This window comes from Protopterus annectens, chromosome 1.part0 (assembly GCF_019279795.1).
Source record: "Protopterus annectens isolate FY-2018-M chromosome 1.part0, PAN1.0, whole genome shotgun sequence".
NCBI classification, from domain to species: Eukaryota; Metazoa; Chordata; order Ceratodontiformes; family Protopteridae; genus Protopterus; species Protopterus annectens.
In genome coordinates this window covers 884952270-884977868 of record NC_056725.1, presented here as the reverse complement: position 1 = coordinate 884977868, position 25599 = coordinate 884952270, and the positions used below count along the sequence as shown (strand labels likewise).

Genomic DNA, 25599 nt, shown 5'->3' with positions numbered 1-25599 from the left:
AGTAAAGTCCCACCTGCAAGAGCCTAATTGGTCCAGCTGCAGAAAACTCATCTCTTCAGTGGTTCAGACTGCAGATGATGCAGTCTGATGTTCCTCTGTTCTGAGCAGTCATCACCACTCAGACTTCCAGGCATCTGTAGGGCATCTCTGCCTTTCCCCCTATCCAGACTGCTTTCAAAACAGTCTGGAGTTGTGTTTGTGAGTCCAGTGCATGTGTGCGGAGTGTCTGGGACTCGTAATTTTAAGTTTTCTTTTTTTTGTTTAATATGTTTATGTTTATTTTAATTATTACTTTTTTGTTTTTCTACAGAGGTGGGAGGGCTGCAGTCCTGCAGTCCTATAGCATGAGCCGCCCCTGATATACACACACACACACATATATATATATATATATATATATATATATATATATATATATATATATATATACACACATATACATATATATATATATATATATATATATATATATATATATATATATATATATATACATATATGAATATAGACATATATATATATATATATATATATATATATATATATATATATACATATATATATATATATATATATATATATATATATATATATATATATATATATATATATATAGATATATATATATATATATATATATATATATATGATTTTGTTGCTGCGCAGAACAAGAGCTTCTGGATACAGAGTTATTAAGGCACTTTTAAGCAGTTGTAAATGGGTTTGCGTGGCAGTAAGCAATGCTATCTTCCAGTTAAATATGTTTATAAACAGTTAGCTTTAAATTAGTTTAATCTGTGTAGGCATTGCTTAGCCCTGCACAAACAGGCATAATCCCGCTTACTACTGCTTAAAACAGCTTACTTCTGCTTACCCTCATATTAATTTCTTTAAAAGAAAGACAAAGGAATGATGGGAAAGTGGTGAAAAAGGGGGCACTCAGAGGGAAAGACAATAGTAACTAGGGATGTGCAGGACGAGTGTAGGGAAGGTCTATAGCTGTCCATTTTTTTCTACAGCAACAGCTGTGCATATATACTGAATTTGGAGGTATATTTGGACACAAACCCCTGAGAGAGGGGTGAGGACAACAATAATGTGTTGTGAAGCCAATTTGAACAGATTATATGCATCCAGTGGACACGTGTGCAAAACGGACAGCAATGTATGGGGCGAAATTTTTTTTGTTTGATTGACCTTTTTTTTTTTAAGGTGAGACTGGGATGTTGGAGAAGGATAGTCGGTATATTTGGGGAGATAGGTTGCATAGAAAGAGACTATTACTGTAATACTGTCTGCTTTATTCAGTTTAAACCATACCCAGTTTTAATAATGCCAGGTGACATTCTACTCCTTTATATTTATTTGGTATGTATAGTACAAGCTCGAGTGATATTCACCAGCCACGCGATGCAGCATTTGCAACCTACTGGCATGGGCTTCCTGGTTCGCTACCCACTCAGCTGGAGCTGTAATGAAAATAGAGAAACACTTATGCATACCTATCCATCACATACACAGGCTGGACTTTGGTAAACAGTTATTGATATGAACACTTACACACTGCTGGGACATCACCCCTCTGTCTTGCTTCTTGGACCCACTGTTCCAATAGCTCCCTCTTCCTCTGCTTCAAGTCAGCATAGTGGTGTTGGACCTGCTCACCAGTCCACGGGATACCAGTGGCACTGGTGATATCATGGGTGAGACTTTCCCAGGCTTCCGCTTTGGATTGGGAGCCCTGGTACTGGGCCTGCAGCAGTCTCACGTCATGTTTTTTTACAAGGAGTCTCACCATGACCTTGGACTCCTGTATGCCCCAGTACTGCACCCGAAAGTGTATGCCCTCTCCAACACCTGCCAAACTGCCTACAGTGGGGAACTGCAAGCAGTTATGAGCTGTATTCTCACCTGTGAGGTTTAATACGGCCAATTTCCCACCCTTTGCTATGACTGGATGGTTTTTAATATGTTGACCTATGATAAGCTACAGGAAAACCTGCTTAGCTAAGGTTAGCAGCACTTAAAGGGGAAGGTTTAGCACTGCTTACCAATGGGCAAATCCCCTTAGCTGGGCTACTCATTGCTTAGCATTCATATTTACCCAATGCTTACACCCAGTCAGCATAGCTGTGCAATGCTTAGTATTGCTTATGTTTTATTTTATTGGACTACCATCTGTATGGGATCGATTCATCATATTATACATTTGTTTACCTTCCCTGACATCCTCCAATGTGCTTTCATTACATTTATTCTTGTGTGACTATACTGTATGGGGCACTCTTGTTGAGAAATATAAGATGTTTCCTACATAAATATACAAATAAATTAAAATTGTAATGATTTCACATACAAAATGGAAATGGCTTTGGTAAGGCTTAAACCATGAATGACTACATGCAAAGCATACACTCTAACCACTACACTATTGCAGTACTGTTTATGTTGGATGTCTATTGCTATTTCACTTATTTTGCTGTTTCAGCTGGGCTAAACATAGCTAAGCAATGGGCACACCTGTACAGCTATGCCTAAACTTTATTGCAGATGTGAAAAAAAATATTTATTTGTCGTGTTTTTTACTTTGTACCCTTCAGAATAGTCATGCCAATGCTAAACCTGTTATTCTATCAACTTTCTATAAGTTTGTAATGGCAACATTTCGGAGTTGTCCCTTATGGCTTTGTCCATATTTCTTACTCTAATGGGTTGTGAGGTGTGCGTTATATACTTCATACCCTTCAGAAAATTCATGCTAATGCTAAACCTGTTATTCTATCAACTTTCTAAGTTTGTAGTGGTAATTGTCCCTTAAGGCTTTGCCCAGATTTCTTACTCTGATCGGTTGAGAGGTGTAATGAGGGATCTCACTCTATTTAAATTGCCATATGGCAATTCTGGAGTGCAGGGGGCATGTCTATTGTGAGAGCACTGCTCTCAGACACACCCCCTGCACTCATACACAGAACCATGTCCATATTACAGCATGCCTTCATGAATATGTATGGCACTCTGCCGTGTTGCATGGGAATGGTCCCTTCCATGCAAGAATAACCTTTTCTTCCACAGAAGTTTGCTGAATCCACGCAAATAATTTTCTAAAAATATGCTCAGATTCAGAGTCCTACATCACTTTTCTGTCTGAAATGGACTATAGGACAGTAGAGGAATGGATAATGTCATGCAGTTCTGAAGTGCAGTCACAAGCCACACTCTGATTACTTGTTCAAGCTGACAAAAAGTGAGGGCCTTGCAAGTTTATGTGAATTAGTATTGTTTTTACTGTTTTCACAGTCTGGACAATGTGCTAAGCAAGGAATGGGTACCCTTAAGGAGTTGGGGGTCAACTACAACTTGTTAGAACCTAAAGTTAGCAGCATCTCATTTCATTTGATAAGAAATATATAACTAAATGCAACTTAGTTTTCCTTACTTAACTATGTGGGGGATTATGAAACTTAGTTAAACAGTTAGTGTCCAGAATTAGCAATCTGAAATGGGAAGGGAAACAAAAGTAAGTGAATGGACCATTAGAAAAAGTTTTTTACACAGTATCTCCCCAAAAAAAGTAGGAAAGAAAAATAAAACCTTTGAGCATGACCTATACGACCTCAGCTTTGTTAGCAGCATGGGTGCTGGAGGAGCCATGTGGATGGGAGGCAGAAAGTGGAAAAAAGCAATTTTACCAATACCAGGTGGTGGGAAGTGACCTCTTTTGCTGCAGTGCTGATACCACCAGGAATAAAAGTGTCTAGCATGCAGCACCATTTGTTGGGGTGACAATAGCACTGCACATCAGGGGAAGGAACTAGCCATATGAGCATGCATGTATCTCTCCTGGAAGCAGTGACTGAGGAAGTCAGATTTCAGAGAGTTACAGCTGAATGGTAAAGACCAACATTGAGCACATGATGGCCCACTCCTGATGCCAAGCTCTAATTTCTGATGGGAGATGAATGCAGATATGAATGTTCGCACCAACCAAGACTGAATGGGTCACAGAGCTGTTACTATACATGGGGAACAAGTGGGCTAGCTCTTGCTCTGAAGAAGAATAAATGGGTTAATGGAGTACTAGGAGAGGGTTGAAAGATGTGGTCAGCATGGGATGTAGACAAAATAAGTTCTTGTTTCTGGCCACTCCATTTGAACCTTTCTATTACGTGAGTCAAGGATTTGCAAGAAGAGCAGACAAAAGGGCTCATAAGCATAGAACACAATGTTTGTTTCCTCGTGTGTGTGTGTGTGTGTGTGTGTGTGTGTGTGTGTGTGTGTGTGTGTGTGTGTGTGTGTGTGTGTGTGTGTGTGTGTATTCATATATATATATATAATAAATTCACAATGTTGAACAGCTGAAATGCAGAATGGACTTATACTGACCACATCTGAAGTTCACACTGAGAAATCTTGGCATACATTCTATGCAGGGGAGGGCAAGCTTCCTGCACCCCCCACATCACCATCATCATCATCATCATCATCATCAACCCCCTTTTTCCCATTTTCTACATGTGGTCAGGGTGTCATATCAACCATTGCCATCTCTTTATATTTAGTGCTACTCTCCTGCCTTCATCAACACTTATGCCTGACTGTCACAGGTCTTCTCTCATGTAATATATTCACCTGTTTACTGGATGCCCTTATTTACTCTTGCCTTCTTCCTGTCTGTGCCAAATCTTCTCCACCAGACTGTCTTCTTCTTTTTTTGTACTTGTGATCGAACCACAGTAAATGTGTTCCCTTTGACCTTTTCAGCAATTTGAGCTACTTCATCTTCTGCTCTCATGTCTTCATTTCTTCATCTGTCCCACAGTGTGCATTCCACCACTCATGTCACTCTCTTCATCACCATCACCTATAGCTTCTTCAGCTGCTCTGCCTTTACTGCTCAGGTTTCTATACCTTGCAGTAGTACCTGGTTATACCACTGTTTTGCACACCTTACATTTAATTTTCTTTGACATTCTTCACTCTGTGCCAGTTGCCTGCAGTCCCTCTGATTTTAGCTTTGACCTCCTCATTCAGACTTCCCTTCTCCTCGAACACCCCTCCAGTTACTTGAAGCTGTTAACCTGTTCCACTATTTTCCCTTCTGTCTTAGTTCTCAGCTTCTTCTGGCACTACAACAGTCTTATCCAAACTCAGTTTCATTACATGTGCCTTCAGTCTTGCATTCCATCCCCTTATCCTTTGCTGAAGTTTGTAATCAGAGTCTGCCTGAAATTCCACATCATCTGCATACAGCAGCTTTCTTGATCTGTCCCTTCTGACCTGTTTGCTAATGTAATCCATCACCAGTTTGAACAACCGTGTGCTTAGAGTTGAGCCCTGGTACATGCCAACTGCCACTGAGAACCTCTGTGTGAGACCAAACACTGCTTGTACTTGAGTCAGTCAGCCCTTGTACATAGTTTGTACTAATTCTACCAATGTTTCTGGAACTTTAAACCACCAAAGGACTCCCCAAATCATCCTTCTTGGGACCTTGTCATATGCTTTCTCCAAATATAGAAATGCCCAGTTGGACTCTTTCCTCTCTGTTCTTCTCAACTATCTGTCTCACTGCAAACATTGGGTCAGTTGTGCTGCATCCTGATCTGAATCAGAACTGCTCATCTCCCATCTTACTTTCTACTTCTCTGCTTATTCATTTATAAGTCACTTCATCTAGAAATTTCATGCACTGTGACAGACGTTTGAGTCCTCTGTAATGCCAATGGTTGTGAATGTCCCTTTGTTCTTGAACAGACACTAGTATGCTTATTCTCCAATCATCTAGGATATGCCTTTCTGTCCTCACTGCTATGAGTATCCTCAGGAACCATTTATCCTCTATCTCATCAAGCACCTTTATCATATCTACTGTGATCTCTTCTGAGCCTGCTGCTTTCCTTGTCTTCATTTTCCTTAGTGCGTTTCTTAATTCTTCTATAGTGGGCTCCCCTTCTTCTTTCTTCATAGGCTGTGTCTTGGGTAGTACAGCTTCTGTGGGGGTTTCTTCATTCAGAAGCTGCTAGAAGAACTCCTTCCAACTGGCTTTGATGTCTTGTGGACTGGTGAGCAGTTTGTTGCTGGCATCCCATCTGAAGAGTGTGAAATAACTATCTACTTTATCATTTTTTAGTCTTTGTCTTGCAGCCTGATATAGTTTCTTTGTGCCATGCACTGACTTACTCTTCAGAAGCTGGTAGAGAGCCTCCAGTGCCTTGTTTTTTGTTATTGCAACTCCTTTCCTAGCCTCTTTGCTATCCAACCAGTATTCCTTCTTGCCTGCCCCTTCTTTTTTCCTGAATAATTTCTTTCTTTTGATAACTTCCTGGATGTCTGCATTCCACCACCAGCTTTTCTTATGCACCTTTTTTCCATACCTGGCTCGGCTGCATATCTGTTCTGTATTCCTTACACATGTTGTTTTGAGGTGCTGCCATTCTTCTTCAATTCCACCTATTTCCTCCTCCTCCTCTTCCTGGGGTGCTAGAGCTCTGAATAATTCCTTCAACTATTGTGCTTTCTCTCCAGTCAACTTCCAAGTCTTCAGCCTGGTCTCTCTTCACCTTGGAGCCTTCTCTGACCTCCAATTGCAGCTGATTGTGGCAACGAGTGGTTTATGCTGTGGGCCATCTATTTCACTGGGGATGACTTTGCAATCACTGATTCTACCCCACTGTCCTTTCCTTACTAGGAATAGGTCTACCTGAGATGCATGTTGGTCACTCTTGTATGTGATCTTCTGACTGTCTATCTTTCTGAACCATGTGTTGGCTACTTTCAAGCCATTTGCCAGATAGAGGTCTAGAATGGCCTGTGCTTCTTTACTCCTGTTGCCTCACCCATGTGGACCCAGACAGTCCTCATAGCCTTTTCTGTCTGATCTGATATGTGCATTTAGGTCACACATGATCAACACCAATTCAAGTTGTCCTGCTTTATCTAGTAAGTCTTGCAAGTGTTATCTTAATGCACTCTTTTCCTCACTAATATAACATAGGCTGAGATTATGAATACTGGCTTAGCATTAGGCTGAAGTTAGAATGACATGAATCTTTCACTAATTCTGATGACATCCCTTACTTTCTTCTGAAGCTTCTCCCTCACCACAATTCCCACACCATTTGTAGCCTGTCCTCCTGAGTAGTAGACTCTGGATCCCAAGCTAAGTGGCTTTGATGTAGTGTCCTTCCTTCTTGTCTCCTTGATACATAGGATGTCCAGCCTCCTCTTTACTATCATGTCATCCACTTCCAAGCCATGTCCTGTCCATGAACCTACATTGAGTATAGCAATTCTTAGTTCATGTGTGGCAGGTTGATTGGCTTTACATCCAGCTTTCACTCAACAGAGCTATCCCAGGTAACCCAAGCTGGGCAACTGTACACCAGCTGGCAAGTTGTTTTTTGACCCAGGACAGCTGGACTTCATGTCAGGCACACAATGGTCAACAGGGGTACACATGCACCCCTCCCACTGTTTAGCATGGGTTCCTGGTATAGATCAGAGTAGGCCTGCTCCTCAACCCACTTATCACTGGCAAATGCCCATGTCCATTTGGTGACATTGGTCAACATTACTGAATCACCTAGATCCATATTTTGCACTGATGCATGGCTAGTCCTGCCATGGCATGCAGTCTGTGATCTGTGTTCTCCTATCAAAAGGATAGGATACTGTGCACCACAGTAGATGTCCAAAACAGTTGGTTAATACAACACTTTTCCCTATAGGGCATCATGTAGAGAATGCACTGCTGCCCACAGCTCCATTCTTTAATGAGTTTGAGATGGAAACACTCACCATGATTTTTGGAAGTGGGAAAATCCCATAGAGACACAGGGAAAATATGCAAATTGCAAGCAGGCATTGGCCAGAGGTCAGGATCAAATCTTGTACCATTAGCTTGGAAGGAGAAGACCTTAACCATTATGCCAACTGGTCCCCCCCCCTCACCCGCTGTAATTATATATAACAATTCAGAGATTGCACTACAGTGGGGAAAGCGGAAAACACCAGTCCTTGTTATACAACAATCTTGTTGTCTTTTTTTTTATTTCAACCTTTTTTTTGGTTGATGTAATGCCTTTTGGGATTTTGAACATTTAACAGTATGTATGAAACCCACAGATAGATAGAAAGATAGATAGATCAATAGATGAGTCTACAATGTCTTTTCAATTTACCAGTTCCCTAAACAAATCACCTTATATGTAATTGAAAGAAACTGCTACTTCTTGAAGTACATACAGGACAACTTAATCATAGCTCAAAGAATTAGACTGTTCAAGCATACACAATTAGCAAAAACTGAAACGAGTCACCAACCTGGACCATTCTAAGATCCCTGCAGCTCACAGAGACAGCATTAATTAAACAAAATACTTGCTTTTCTGAGAGATTCTGTCTTCTTAAAGAATAAGAATATAGACAGCTTGAATTAATACGCATTACAAATGCCAACTTATCAGAAGTTTGAGACTTGACACCATGTCCAGGAATTCAAAAAAAAAAATTAAGTTTGGTCTTCTTTAAATAACAGAGTGAAAGTTCTTACACATTCAAAGTGCTTTTTGCGGGTGGACAAGCCCACCTGCACTCATTAATATGTAAGAGCTAAGAGCTACACCCATCATGCACACAGCACTTAAGATCACTGTACATCGGAGAAGATGAGATTCTCCTAGATACAGCAATTTTGGAATTAATACATATTTTCTTCTTACTGTACTTATATTTTTACAGTACTATGGCTCACACTTCAATACTCATATATATGACAGCAATCTGCAATTTTGTACTAGGCATGTACATATGACCAGAAACATAACTGAGTATTGCAACTTCAACAGTTTAAAAACAAATATTTTGAGTGCATGGAATGTATGAAGGCAAATCTTGTGTGTGTGTGTGTGTGTGTGTGTGTGTGTGTGTGTGTGTGTGTGTGTGTGTGTGTGTGTGTGTGTATGTGTCTGTAGGTATGTAAGTAAGTATGTATGTATGTATGCATATGGGTGTGTATTAAAATATAGGATCTTATAAGTCTAAATTGCAAAATAGAAAGCATACAATAATACTAACATCACAAAGTAGACAGATATGATGCTGCTGTATTCATACCAATATTCAGGATTATTCAAATTTTCTTAGTTCTTTGTAATGTGATAAAATTCCATGAAACCACATTTAGACTTGTCCTTATATAATGTTTATTCAGTTATAGTAAACATGAATTGTACTTTGTAAGTAATGTACAACAGAGGATGTGCAACAGACTTCCTTACACATGTTCAAGGTGAAATTGCTTGAGCATCAGTAACTCACAGAAAAGAAGAGCGGCATAATGTCCGGTGCTTTTTCCCACAGGAAGTCAATACCAGTGCAATTTCTAACTGTGCACCACTGATGATTCATTTCTGTGGGGAGATTTCTCCCAATTTTGAGTCTGTGTAACTGTAGAGTTCGTATATATACATTTGTGGATATGGAGGATTTTCTCCTACGCTGGAGCTTATTCTTTTGGAAGTCTAACATTCAGGAAGTTGACATTTCATAGCAGAACATGTGCAATACTCTTTCATGTGTGCACTACTCAAGCAAATAATGAGACAAAGAGAAGGGATAGATTTGTCACAGTGCCTACCCTTTCTCTGGAACAAACTTCCTCTCCTAGTCAAGCAGTGTGACACACTGCCTGCTTTTAAAAAGAGAAGCTTGACAACTGAATGGGTGTTCATAAATTCACCCCTGCAATGAGTGACCTGGCCCTCTTTGAAATGAGAAACAAGGCCTAAGGGAGGGTACTGGTAAAGCAGAAATGACCTTGCAGTTCAGTTGCCTAGCAACTCCTATGATCTTATGATCCCATGGTAGATGGTAGAACAAATACAAGCAGTTTATAAATAACATCATCATGTAGTTCTGTTCCCCTGGTTTAATTTCTCCAAGTTGTTTGGTTTTCTAATACCTTTATGTGTATGGTCCCCATTCCTAAGTCAGGGTATAATTAAAGTTCATGAACATATGTGCTCTTCGTAGCACCCACAATGTGTCCAGAATTCACACATTCTGCTATCCATGTGAAGCCACATGTATTGTTAATAGGTTTAATACACTGTAAATTCTTTTTTATTAGACACATTGTACTACTACTATTGGAATTGTCTGGGTATCTTTCGTCCAAATTGCTCTTGTTTCCTACTGCAAATCCAGGTATTTTTTGACATTGTGTCTCTGTTTACATAAGACAGTGTAATCACTGGGTGTAACAATTTCAGTAATAAAAGCTTCTTTGTCTTTTATTTTTTCATTGACTTTGATTACTATATCTCATTTTCTCGCATCTGTCTTTTGAACTGTTGGTAATTGGTTATCCTATGTGATGTACATTTAATCGTTCTACGTAATGTTTTGTGGTTCATGTTTCCACTGCTTCTGAACAACTTCTATATTGTAGTGTTTTCACAATAACTAATGTAACAGTCTTATTATTATTATGTCTTTCAGTATATAGGCCCTCTGCAATTTGTGTATCACAACCAGCAACAAGATGTTTAACTGTTTCCAATTCTTTTTAAAGAACTTACATTTATCTGTTTATCCCACATGTTCAATGGACATTGCAAACCAATGTGTATGAAGTCCACTATACTGGGCTGTTATTATTAACCTTTTATCCTGTGGCTTCAGCTTACCACTCCTTAACCATTCCATTATCAAATCCTCATAAACATGAGGCTGTTTCAGGAGATCTCTATACTTACCTCCATATTTATGGCTTTTCCACAATTTTTTTCCTTTTCAGCTGATCCTTCTTCATATATTCTTTCTTTTGTTTTTGGCACATTCAGTTCCTGTCTGATTTTTGTCTACTTCTGGTTTGATTTCCATTCCTGCTTGAATCCAGAATGATTCTGCTAAACTAATCAGAGAGGTCATCTTAGACTTCTCTCCTCATGTTTTAAAACATTCACTATGTTTACATCTGATGAGATCAGCAGGTATGTATGCAGTCCCATGAATGTAGCTCTATATGTGTAATCAATTTTGAGGACACCCATACCTCTTTCAGAGCATGGAATATATAACAATGATTTGTATATATAATCTGATAAGCTTGAAGCAATTTTCTTGTTTTCCCATCCAACTGACCCAATACCTTTTAGGGCCAGTCAATCACACCAAATCTGCAAGTTAGAACAGGAAGATCAAATTAGTTTACAGCCTGGACTTTATTTCTTGATTTCAAGGCTGTTTTCTACATTAGTTTTAGTCTTCTGAAGCTTTCCTTACTGAGTTCTATTTGCATTTGTTCATGTTTTATTAACAATCCTTAATCAGTTTGCAAATAGTTATATACTCCCTCCTGCTCAAGTTCCTTTATATCACTTTCGTGTCCCAGATCAATATTTTTGGTACTGCAACTTTCATGCTTTAAATGTTGCTTTTGCACATTTATCAAGACCAAATGACATTCTGATTTCATCTGAGAAAGTTTTAATCACTTGCAGGTGTGCTTTCCTCATCTGATATCTGTATATCATTTTAAGAAATCCAGAAAAATGTAGACGAAAAGTCTTTAAGTAAGGTAGTATTCTGGGATCCAAGTTGCAACCAAGACCTAATTTGTTAAGTAAACAGCTCAATGGGTTAAAGGCAAGACAAAACAAAACTGGTGACAAAGAAACACCCTGGAATAGCCTCTTTACATTTTTATCCCTGGGATAATAATTTGCCCTTTGTCATGGCTTAACTGCAAAGTGTTTGGCACTATTTCTTAGTCACTGTAATCTAATTGATTATTTTGGGATGCAACTTATGAATCTGTATCAATCCTTTATCCAAGAATCTAGGATGTTGTCAATTGCTTTTTGTAATCTATCCATGCCATACTTAGGTTCTTCCCCTTTTGCTATTCTCTATTACGGCTTTGTTTAGCAAGAAATGATCCTTTGTGCCTAAGGAATTTTTTTCTTACACTTTTGTTCTTTTGGCATGATTGTTTTCTTCCAAATGATTGCAGTCTGCATCAGTTTCAGTACATAATTTGTACACCATCAGTAGACAAGTTATTGGTCTATAGTTTTTAGGATGCCTTAAATGTTCAGCCTTGAGGAATATTGTTTGTCTTGCTGGTAACCAAGCTGTACTACATCTAGGCCTGATGTTCTTTAGTTAGGGGCTTTTCTTAATTTTGTTTCTAGTTCTCTGGCTGTATAATTTGCACACCTTGCATCTGCTCCCCCTGTGTAACCTGAATGCTACCCATTGAGGTAGCCGTGCTTCTCCTCATCAGTGTTCTGATTCTTTTGTGTCAGAGCAACCTCTGACTATATTTTGTTGGTAGAACATTATGAAAAGAATTCTTAGAAGTGAGTGTAGTAACACAAGTCATGCTACGCACACACAAATTAAGTTGCACTGCTCCACTAAAATGTGATTCGCAACGCTGCTCATTCGGAGTAGCACTAGACCTAATTAATTCTAAACTTGCATGACTATAAATCAGTAACATGAGCAATTTAAGTAACTGCTCAGCTAAGCAGCCTACCATCTTCTACAGGAATATGCATAGTTATTAGTGTGTCGCAATCAGTCCCACATTCTCCTTCAAAGGACACACACACACATACACACATGTATAAATGCAAAAACAAACACAGAGGGGAACATAGCATAATTTAGCTTCATCAGCATCTGTCTGAGAGGAGAGGATGATTAGAGCAGAGCTGCTATAGTTTATCACTCTGGTATTCTTAGCCTTCGCTGTCAGATAGTAGAGACCACAAGTTCATGTGAGCGAACATACACACATACACACACACACACACACACACACACACACACACACACATATGCACATGCAAGCACTCACACTAAACAGTCATTCATGTTTAATTAAAGTATTCACCTAAACACTGTCCATGTACCCCTGCCACACACACACACACACACACACACACACACACACACACACACACACACACACACACACACACAGATGCACTCACAGAGAGTCTACTTACCTGGCTTGTAATCTAGCAGATCAAAGCTGCTCTGCTTCTCCTGCCACAGATTTTCGGATTAGGAAAGCATATGTGCAATGCCGCTATTAACTCCATGCGCTTAACATGCTTCATGCCCTGCTCTGCATGACAGTTTTTAGTATGAGATTATATTTACTAATCAGAAAATAGTAAGACTTAAGGGGTTATGCAACTTTTCAGTTGTACTCTTGAGAGCTGATAAAACTATTCACACATCTCAATGTGCATTTACTTTTTCGTCTCATGGGGCCACTGAAATTGATACAGTGAACGAAGTAATACCTTTTCTAGAAGAGAAAAAGGGCATTAGAAGATGCTGACAAAAGTATTCTTACAAGAAATGATTAATGTACATATTTTCATTGTTTTTTAGGTTTGTTGAATTCTGAACACAGTGTACTTACAGTAGCTTAGGTCTAAATGCTGTAAGTGCAATCTGTTGTGAAGTAAAAATTGTAAAGATTAATGGTTAAGTTAGATAAAAGCAATGCACTGGCTTGCAAAATATTTTATTTTTCTAAACTGTGTTTATTGAAATTCCAAACTAAAAAGAAGAAAAAAAACTAATTTTAACATTATGATGATACTTCAACAGCATTTAACCATGTCTTAACAGTTTTGAGAAAACATAGAACACATAACTCTGCATATTATGTACAAAGCCCAATGTACATTATATAGAATATTTCATACAGTTTAATAGATTCTGGTCTTGGCAAAAGATGATGTTCATATTCCAAACTGTTACTTAACTACTGATTTCGTTTGAAGTCATGGTATGAGAATTCACATATGAAATGTATGGTTTTATTATTAAAATAAAGCAGGTAAAAAAAAAACTTCACTGGATAATTTTAGAATGTTCAACATTTTTTTACACTGATGATACAAGGTTCTAAAATAAAGAAACTGTTAGTTTTAAATTATATTAAGTATATTCCTAGGGAATATTACACATGTTAGAAGGGTACTGAGAAAGATATTATTTTAGTTATGAATCTTAATATTCCAACAATCAGATGATGATGGAATCAATTTATTTGCTGCTGTTTTGTTTCAATTAAAGGTAGAACTTGCAAAGAGTTATCTAAAGGCAGAGAGTAGAACAGACTTCCCCTGTGACTGGATGAAGTTCAACCCGCCAAACCTTGGAATCTCTGAACTATACCCCCCAAAAAAAACACTTTTTAAATTAAACTGTACTTGCAAGGTAGCAAGCTCCCCTGTACCCCCAGTTAGGGAGGCAAGCCCCTCAATCCCCCAAACTTAAATATACCAACTTCACTATTGCACCAACTTGAAGAAGGGGGAAATTCCCTGAAAAAGGGCATCACTAAGGAGGACCTCTGATCATCACAAGACTGAATTTCAGGTAAATGATACTCAAGAATAAAATCGCCTTCCACCCATAGGTTACCCTAGAATAGTTGTTTTATAATGCTAAACTTATGCATAAAAGATCTTAATAAAGGGTCTGAAAATGTTTTCGATTTTGAACTTTGTTACAAATACAAATGGTTCAGTATTTCATCAACTTCTTAATGACTATGTAACTAATTTGTTCTAATTGGATGATACAGTGGTACAGAGGTCAATATTGTCACGTTACAGCCAGAGGTTCCCTGGTTCAGTTCGTGGCTGGATTGCCTTCTGTGTAGAGTCTGCATGTTCTCCCTGCATTCATATGGGTTTTCTCTGGATACTCCGATTTCCTCCCACATTCCAAAAGATACGCATCTGAAGGTTTTCTCCCCGGGCCTCCGCTGAAAATGGGCTCTGTCACAGTCAGACTTTCCCAGTAAACAAATATTAAATAATTTATTCTAGAAATTTCTATAAAAACAAACTGCGACACTGCACTAGTCAGCCTTTAGTCCAATTTTTTTCATCTCCATCCCTCATCAGATGTTAAAGAAGCAAAAGCTAATATCGGCAGTGTGGGATATAAGCAAATACTAGTGAATGCTAGAGTTAGACTATAATGATAAAGCCTAAATGAGCTAGGAAAAGCAGAATCTCTGCCACCACCACTGATTATTACTACTATAAATTGATCCAGACTTTTTAAAAGTTTAATTACTTAGTTTTTAATGTTAACCACATGTATTTTGTATGAGAATAATTGCTTATAAAAGCTAATGTGGGTAAGTGGCGAAATTAACTATATCTATATCCGTCTCTCACACTCTCTCTCTCTCTCTCTCTCTATATATATATATATATATTTATATATAGATACGGGTCTATGTCAGATGATTGACTTTTCAGAAACTCAAAAATAATATCGAAGAGACCATAAGCTCGAGTGTCCGAAAACTCGAACATAAAAAAAAAAGCCACAAAAATCTACATTTTTTTACATTTTTGCAGGGGACTAGCATCCCCTAAAGCCCTTGCAAATTATATAAACCAACCCCAAGATCACACTACAGTGAGGTAAAGGATAAATTTCCTGATCCTCGATGTAGCACGATCCCCATTCAAAAGCTTTGAGTTTTCAAAAACTCAGTCAAATGGTCTCAACCATATGGAGTTAAGAGTTTCTGAAAACTTGATCAGCTGATAGGGACCCATATATGCAAACACACACACACACACACACACACACACACACACACACACACACACACACACACACACACACACACACACAAAATCAGAGAAAAGAAAGAAAGTGAGAAAAACAGAATTCTCACTGTCTTGTTTTTTTGTAAGTCTAGCCACAATGACAAGATCCAAATGATCTTTTAATTTTAACTTTCTGGGCATCAATCAGCTATCTAGTGACAAACTATATGTTTCTCATGCAGGGCCAACATAAAACCAAGCCACTGGGTGATCATCTTTTAATCAGTTACTTTTGTGAAGTTACATAGATAATGAACTCTCTCAAGATTTTTAAATTTTGCAGGCTGATAAACAAACATTAAATAAAATACGATAAAATAAATATTGCTGTTTTAATGAATATGAAATTCAAATGGCTGAATTTTGCTTTTAATTTCTGACAGGTAACACTTCTAGCCTTCATTTAAAGGTAACAGTTAATATACAACTCAGGTCCTTCTTCATCTTTTCAGAAATTTATCTTACTTGTTTTCTATTTGTGCAAACCATGTCAAGTTGTTTTCTTATATGGCTTTGCATACCTGTTAGTAATTCTGTAGCAGTGGCGGAAATGGAAAACAGTTCACCAATGGAGTTCAATGAAATCGATTGAATTAGTGGACGCATTTCTTGAAAGCTAAAACTGAAGTTTCTAGATCCTGTAATCTACAGAAGTAAATACAACACATGAATTAGATAAATAGCCACTCAGATTTTTTTACCATTTCTAAACAATTAATGAATACTGCTACATATGAGAATGTGATTACAATAGAAACAGCACAGGAGATACACTTTCATCGAAAAATCCAATGTTGATGATACAATTTAGTATACATTTGCAAAGTCAATGTTTGTTTAGAACACTGCTACAGATTTTCTTCACAAAATAGCAATGAAACATGAAAAAGTTTTGGGAACCTGTCAAAGAAGGGGCTTTTTTTTAATATTAGTACTGTTAGCTTGAGGAGCTGACAAAATAAGAGAATCTATATGCATTTCTGAAATAAACGTAATCTATAACTCTGATCACTGCAGTTATTTATAATTGTAAACCCTCCATGTTTTCTTCCAAAATTGCCATTTTGCGGAGGGATTATTAGGGGAAGAGCAACATTTTGAGCCAAAATCGGGGACAGTTGAGAGGTTTAGATATTCCTAACTCTATAAAGCAATTTATTTGCACAACTTCTCAATCTCTTAATGCAGTAAGTCTGGACAAGGCCAAATATATTGGGGGAACATACAAACAGTACTAAAAATTGTTCTTGTATAAACTTACACAGTGGACAGAATAACAGGTTTTGCTTTAGCATGCATTTTTCTGAAGGTTATAAAGTCTGGAACTCAATATCTGTCATTATTTAGTGACTTCATTCCTAAATGATTTGTCAGAAAAGTACAAATTTTATGAGAATCAAACCAAAAATAAGAAGCAAAAATCTATTCATTTTGCAAAAATCTGGATAGTTGAGAGGTATAGTTCAGTGGGGCTGTCTGAGTCTGCCACCCTTCTCCTCACAAAATCATGGTAGAATGGAGCTCCTCCCTGCAGACATTCCAATGTCCCATTACTTCCCTATTTTGCCCCATTTACCATAAACACAGTAACGTGCATACTACTTTACTTCTGCGATGATTTGGATTTCATTTGAAAGTTTTATTTTGCATTTTACAGCACAAACACTAATAGATACATGCTAAACAAAGCAATGCAGTCTAACAATGAAAATAGACTTAGCATTAAAACTTCTCTGCCATTGAAACTCACATTCATTGAAACAGTATTGAAGCCCACATTCAAAGAAAATAAATTTTGCCAGTGGTAGTTAAAGATTAACTTTGGGCTGTTTTCAAATCATAGGCCCCTTGCACACGAAACATATATGTGTTCTTTGATAAACCTTCCTGATTGTATTAAATTATATTCCTTGTATAATACAGTACAGTTGTTAGAGGGTGCTTTAAATGTATTGTTTTGAACATTTTTCCAGTAAACAATGAAACAAAATGCATGCACCAATAATGACAAAACTGCCCATTTCAGAACATTTCCATCATAAAAGTCTACTCAAATGTCTACAATCCACCAGTATCAGTAAATATGCACAATCTCTGAAGTAAAAGCCATCTAAATAATTCCACATTAAAGAGATCTGCAACTAATGAAGAGATTGCTGCTAGCAAACAACTTTATATTTCTTTGTTTCATCTACAAATAAAGTGCCTGTTGCCCTTGAGGAATAAATTGCCTATGTTACATTTAAAAAATGATAAACTAGTAATATTGCAATAGGGAATGGATGGCAAACTGATAACAGGTTCATAGTTACTAGGTATCTTTGCCAAAAAGGATTGCAGCAACCACACCTTTGCAACAGTATCAACAATTTATCTACATACTGTAGGAGTAGAACCCATAGCCTTCTGCATCAAAACCAAGTACATTACCTGTTGTGCTATTAACAATGCAAGCAGGCTCAGCATAACAGCACTGAACTTCTTTTCCCCTGCAGCTCTCAGCTCCTTGTAAAATCTACTAGACACTCGGCTGTATCTTTCAACTTTGCAGCACAAGAAATCTGGAAAAAGCCATAATTTTTGGGGGGAACAAAAGCCCAAAAAACAGGGACACAGTTTAAACCTTACTTGTATAATCTTGAAAAGTTGCTAGAATAAAATGCTGTGTTACCACCATATATTTTACTGCCAAGTCTCGAACCCAGGACCCTATGCAAAACAGTCAGAGCAACATACCACTATGCCAAATCACCTGTTTTGTGAAAGAGAAGAAGACTGAAACTTAAATGGCTTCCATTTAGTGAATTCAGTTCTCATTATAGCTGTCAACCTCTTAGCACAAAACACCTGGACAAAGTCAGTAATGGAGGAATACAGCCCCCAAACATATTCAGTGAATTCAGTTCTCACCATATCTCTCAACCTTAGCACAAAAAACTGGACAAAGCCAATAATGGGGGAATACAGTCCCAAACATAGGGATACATTTCAAATATTCATCTTATAAACTTAGAAAATTGCTAAAATAAAATGTTTTGTGTTACCATGTACTTTCTGAAGAATATGATGTCTGAAATTCAAATGCCTGTCATTTTAATTTATTTAACATTTGCTAACCAGTAAAGTGACTTGGAACAAAAGCCAATTCTCAGCAGAGGCCCAGGGAGAAACACTCCAGACACATGTCTTTGTAACATGGGAGGACACCAGAGAACCCATAGGAAACCCACACAAACACAGGGAGGACATGCAGACTCCACACAGAAGGCACCCCAGTCAAGAATCAAACTAGAGAACCTCTAGCTGTGAGGCAACAATGCTACCACTGCACCATCAACTATTTAATGAATTACAAATTCAGAAACCACAGATTTTATGAGGAGCAGGACAGAACACAAATATGAGGCAAAAATGTGCAGTTTTCATAAATGATGGTGGTTAGGGAATTCAGGCTCTTACTATCTGCAACTAAGGTACAGAGTTCAAGCCTGAGGTATTCTCTAACCGCCATCAGGTATCCTGAGTTTTCTCTAGCTATCAGTGTATATATTAACTGGGGCATTATACACACACACACACACACACACACACACACACACACACACACACACACACACACACACACTGTGTTTCCTGGAATACATTCAAATAACTACAACTTGTTTATCATTTCCATCAAGTCCACTGAATCACTTGTTTCCCATCTGATAATAGCATGAGCCGCTACTGCTTAATTTTTGCTGTTGTATAGTTTCCTTGATGTAATACTTCTTTCTACAATGCATAACTAAGAATATATCATTCTACTTTACTGTGAGTGTAATTATGTTAAATGATCTGGAGCTTTTCTCCCCGGGACTCCACTGAAAATGGGCTTCTGGCCCAGTTGGACCAACGTGTTTAACAAATGTCACATAAATAAATAAATAAAAATGTCTGGTTTGAAAAATACAATCAAATTGTTTAGGACAGTAAATAATTTAGTTTAGAAGTAAATACGCATCATGCAATTATGGAACAAATTCATTTATACTCACATTTTTGCTCATTAAAAGTAATATTTATTTCTGCTCTTTATAAGTTCTTTACATGTGATTATTTTGAAAAGTTTAACTTCTTAAAACACACAAAATTGTAACTTCTTTAAACTCTCTAAAGTGTGAGCTTCTACTTGACCTATAGAGAATCTATAGTTGAACTCTGTCTACTTTTTATATTGTAATGGGCAATTTGTTTTCAGTTTGATGACCAGAGAGGTACACTGGGCTCAAGGAGCCCATTTTCAGTGGAGGCCCGGCAAGAAAAGCTCCCTAATACACAGCAAAAATAAGCAAAAAGTAATAGTACATAGTAAAACTTAGTAGAGTATAGTCATAACATAGAGAAACATACATTACATACATACTCACTTGATTAGAGACAAGTTGTACAGAGGTTAGTTGCATAGAGGAAGTAGATCATGTGTGCAAGGTTGTAAAATAATTGTAAATCATCTGAACATAGTTATAAAAGTGACATTTGTAATTACAGTTTTCCATAAAAAGGGTGAATAAAGTTGGAAAGTACATCATTTAAAATGTATAGATTTAGAATATTAATGTACAGAGAGAGGCAGTTAAGAAATAGAAAAAGTGGAGTGCATACATTACAGTTTAGGATACGGAAGCATTGATGTTCTTTGTTAAATAGCATCAGAATTTATGAGTTGGCAGTGGACAGAATCATTCCCAGAATGGTGGGGGGAGAAGACAGATAGTAAACTATTTACAATATATACAGTCAAGCTATGGATGTTAAATTATGTTATATTCAGAGTGAGGCTGCTGTTTTAGGTATTCAGTATGGAGTAGATTAACTTGTAGTAGAGTCATTAGCAGGTTAGTTGGGTAGACTGCAACAGCATTTCCAATTTTGGGTGAGGTGGGAATGGATCTGGGTGTTAAAGTGTTCAAAGTTTTCAGAAATTCTTAGAGTGGGAGGGAGAGAATTCCATTTTTTTGCTAAAGAAAAGGATAGAAGAAGCTGACCAGTGGGACGGTTTGGTTTGTGTACAGAAATTAGATTTTGGTGGGCAGATCTTAGAGTTCTGTGAGGGGTGTATGATGGTAAGATGCTTGTTAAAGCTGGGCATCTAGCTGGTTTAAAAATTAGTTTATGGGCTGTAGTGAGTTGGAGGTAGTTAAGGCAGTTGGGAAGTTCTAGCCAATTTAGCAGGTGGAAAGATGTACATTGGTGAGAGGAGTATTTGGATTTAGTGGTGAATTTTGAGATTTTGTTGTAACAGATTTCCAGTTTGGAAGAGATAGGGGAAGATAGGTTGGTTAGAAGGGGAGCACTGTACAATAGTGACAGTAGTAAGTAGGTAGTGGTGAGTGTTTGTCTTGTAGAAGGAGAGAGAAAGTGGGAGTTTCTGTACAGCATGCCAAGTTTCTGATGTGTTTTCTTAATATTTAGCTGAATATGAGTATTGAATTTTAGGTGTTCATCAATTGTAACCTCAAGAAGTTTAGCAGAAGGAACAACTTCTATGGTGGAGTTGGCATGGCTGATAATATTGAAAGAGTGTTTGTCGGGAAGGAGGGATTTTGAGGGAGAGAAAAGCAGAATTTTAGATTTGTTGGCATTTAGAGAAAGAGAAATGTAGAATTTTAGATTTATTGGCATTTAGAGAGAGGTGGTTTTGAAGCATCCAGTTCTCAGTAGTTGAGAAGGTGGTTTGAGTTTTTGTTTGGAGCTCTGGAAGGTTAGATGTGGAGCAGACTAAACCTGAGTTGTCTGCATATTGTACTATCTTAGTGTTTGGAATGGCTGCATGGAAATCATTAATGACTATATTAAAGAGCATTGGACTGAGTATGAATCCTTGGGGAACCCTGGTCAGGGTGGGTAAGAAGGCTGAGGTGCCAGTTTGCCATTTCACTGCCTAAGATCGGTCAGAGAGGTAGCTATTGAACCAGGTTATGGTATTTTGAGAGAGATTAAGGTTAGAAAGGTGGTTCAGGAGGTGGGAATGGGAGACTGTGTCAAACACCTTGGAGAGATCAAGAAGGACTGTGGATACAATTTCTCCAGAGTCATGGGAGTGGTTTACTATGTCTAGGTAAGAGAGAAGAGCAGTTATTGTACTATGGCCAGGATGGAAACCATGTTGTGTAGGGGTGAACAGTTGATTATTGGTAAGGAAAGGCATGAGCTGGAGGTGGATGCATTTTTCAAGAATTTTTGAGACTGGGGAGAGAATGGCTATAGGTTGGACGTTTGAGATGTTATTATTTTTGCCACCTTTGTGGAGGGGTAGGATAAAGGCAGCACAACACAGTTTGGGGACATAAGATTCTTGTATGGGTCTATTAATCAGAATGCAAATTGGGATCGCGATACCATCAGCTGCAAGTTTTAGGAATAGTGAGGGGATATTGCCAGGGGCGTTGGGACATGGCTTAAGTTTAGAGAAAAGTTTTTTTTTATGTATGAGGTGGAGATGGGTTTGAGTTGAAATATGGGAGGATTGTGAGGGATGAAAAATTTGGTAGAGGTTAGGGAAGAGGGTTTGAGGTGAGGAGAGGGGTTGTGATTTGGGAAGGTCTTGGTGATTTCTGCTATAGAGTTGGTAAAGAAGGAGTTGAATAGAGTGATTATTTCTGGGTCAGTTTTGATGGTGTCAGGGCAAGGATTATGTTTGGTACCTGGGTTCAGAAGAGAGTTGATGGAGTTCCAGAATTGTTTAGGGTTTTTGGAATGATTAGCCTGGAGTTTAGTATAGTAGGATTATTTTATCTTTTATAATGTATTTTTTGGCTAGGTTGTGGAGTTGCTTATATTTAAGAAGGGTGTCAGTGTGCTTATTGTGGTGGTAAAGTTTCCAGGTCTTGTTTCTTTGTTGCATAAGTGTTTTAGTATCTTTAGTTAGCCACGGGGCAGAGTTGGGTTTTATATGTTTTGTTCTTGGTGGGGCTTGAGAGTTCAGGCTATTTAAGAAGGTTGAGTTGAAGAAGTCTATGGTGTTATCTAGAGGAAGAGTGTTTAGACTGTCCCAGTTTGTTAGTTTGAGGGAACTGGAAAAAGTTGTAGGGTTAAAGTTTGTGAGGTTTCGAGTCTGGATATAATGGTGCAGGTGAGGGGTGGAGGGGGTTGCTCTATGGATGAAATCTGGCAAGTGGTCACTCATGGAGTCTGGTAGGATGCCTGTGTGTGAGATTTTATTTGGGTGGGAGACTAGCATCCAATCAAGAGTGGAGCCTGGTGGATTGTTTTTATTAGGTCTGGTAATGTCATTCGTAGGTTGTGTGAAATTGAATAGCTTGATATATATATATATATATATATATATATATATATATATATTTATGGAGGGATTATTGGAATTAATTTTGTTCCAGTCAATCAGTCAATGTTCACATCCCCTAATATGCATGTCTCAAGTGTAATATTAGTTGTGGCCCTTAGAAGAATGTCTTCAGGTGTACTGGTGTTGTTTCCAGGGGGGATATAGAGGGCCATAACACAAATGCTTTTTGAGCATTCCTATGACTAGTTCAGTGTTATTGAACTGAGAAATGTGGTTTTGGTAGGGAGTGACAGAGAGTAGACTAGAATAAATTAAGGCTACTCCTCTTCCTTTCTTAATTTGGTGGTCATATCTGAGTGCTTGAAACCCAGGGGGTAGGATTTCAGAGTCAGTAATGTGGGGTTTTAGCAGTGTCTCAGAGACTGTTACTATGTCTGGCAGGGTATGGTATAGACAAGCATGGAAGTGGGATATTTTGTTTTTCAAACTCTGGGTGTTAATGGTAAGTAGCTTGAGATATTTATGGTTGGTAATATTGGTTGTGATTGGGGAAGTGAGATTGGTGCTAGTCTTAGGTCCGGGTTGGGGTGTATGTCTCCTGCTAAGAAAAGACTGGCAAAGGAGAATGTGAACAGGAGATTGGGTTTGCTCCTTGGGTTTTGTGGGGAAAGCAATATTGCTTTAGGTATGTGCTGTTTCATTGAGGAGGGTATAATCTTTGGTTTGTAGTAGTGGAGTGGGTTTGGTTGAATTAGAGAGGAGGATATGGTGTGAAAGTTAGATGTGATAGGGTGTGGATGGGAGTTGGGAGTGGTAGTGGGGATAGGAAAGATGGGGGGTGGGTTCGCAAGAGGAATAAGAGGTTGCATGGAATAGAGGAATTAGAAGAAGCAAGCTAATAGAGTGTATTAAAAGGGTTAGTGAAAGTGAGGAAGGCATGGTTAATTAGTGTGAGTTAGGTATAAGGAGGTAGTAGGGTGTCAGGAGGTGTGTGAGAGATTAAGAGGGAGGGGTATAGATGTGAGTATAGGGCCTTATGGATTAGGATAGGGGAGGGGTAGTTAATTAGTGGAGGATGGGTGGGGGAGTGGATGATGTGTAAAAGAGATTGGATTGGTTGATTGAGAAGGGGGAGGGGAATAGTGATTAGAATAAATGTAGGAGTAGTGGGGGCAGGTGAAAATTGGGGGCAGGGTAGGGGAGCGGTGTGAGCCCACAGGGCGAACAGAGCAGGTAGAGCAAAGAAGACTGACCCAGCAGCAGAAAACAATCAGTGAAGTAGATAGCAGTGCTCAAGGTAAGGAGGCACAGGGGATGGGCACTGGTCACAATCTAAGGTAGAGAAAAGCAGAGAAATACACATGGGGTTTGGAGCTGAACAGGATAGTGTAGGCTGTTAGAGAAATAGCTGTACTTACTACGAGAGAGGAGAAGTTGGTAGTGAGCAAAAACTGCCACCTAGTGGCCAAAGTGAGGAGTTATGAGGTGAAACACAAGCACTCAGGGGAGTGGGTTGGAGCCTAAAAAGCTTAAAGGGAGATGGTAGGCTGCTAGCAGGCACATGCTGAGTCAAATTAACAACCATAAAAAGGAGTAAAAAGTTTTACACAAATAGGGTACATACAAACCAGTTGTAGTTCTTGAGGGGCGGAAGAATAATTGCAGGAGGCACTACTGGGTCCTCATGGTAGTTTTTTCTAGATTCTTAGTTGGATCTTTCAGGGTAGGACACCAGGGTACTTTGTGGAACAGAGTGAGATGCTTGGGGTGGTTGAGACATAGCTATTGCAAGAAGCTAGTTGTAGTTCTTGAGGGATGGCAGAATAGTTGCAGGAGACACTACTGGGTCCCCTTGGTAGTTCTTTTAAAATTCTTAGGTGAAATTCTACTGAAAAATGTTGGTGTGCTGCAAGAGAAAGCCTGTGATGTCATAACCTCAAAACAGGTCTGCGGATATCCTAATGTAGATATGATGGATTTTTTCAATCAAAACCCCCTTTATGAATCCAAAATCCTTGAGGAGCTAACTGTGATATTTTCCTAACTGCCACTTCTTATTTGGCATATAATTTCAATGTTATTGTTATTCATACCTCTCATAAATGCTTATTAATAAACAATTATATTTAAACAGTGAATGCAGAGAAGTAAAATATCTCCTCACCCTATATCTTTTGTAAAGTATTTTTCCATAAATGCCACTTGTCAATACTCTGCCTATAATTGATGAACTTAATGTACTAGAGGATAGCACAAAGCTGTTTTGATTGACATTGTACTAAACAGAGGGGTTGAGTGGCAGCTACTAACTAAGTAATCTGGAAGGCAGCCAGTTAAAGCTATAGGTAATCATTTCCCCTGTGGAATTCATGCAAGTGATGGGGTCAGGTAACTGTATTTGTATTCAGAACAGTTGGCGACAGCTGTGTTAATAGATTGCTTCTTCTTCTTCTTCAGTTTCCAGGAGCTGCACATGCTCAGTACTTACTCACTGCTATCCCTGTTAGCGATCATGTCTTATTCTACAACCTCAGGCAGTTTTATTTCCAAAAGTGTTTACTTCTTATAAATATATATGCACTCATTTAAAAAGTACTAATTTGTTGGATATTTCCTTTCAAAACACAATGTCATACCAAGATA

The 25599-nt window shown here is 38.3% G+C and overlaps 1 protein-coding gene across 1 annotated transcript in view; it reads right to left on the bottom strand.

Moving 5' to 3' along the window:
• Positions 1-25599, bottom strand: part of LOC122796908 (CD109 antigen-like) — a 969469-nt gene that overhangs the window by 594525 nt on the left and 349345 nt on the right. The window contains exon 9 of the mRNA XM_044065708.1: positions 16190-16313. Coding sequence (XP_043921643.1) covers positions 16190-16313 — 124 coding nt within the window. The remainder of the gene's footprint in view (positions 1-16189; positions 16314-25599) is intronic.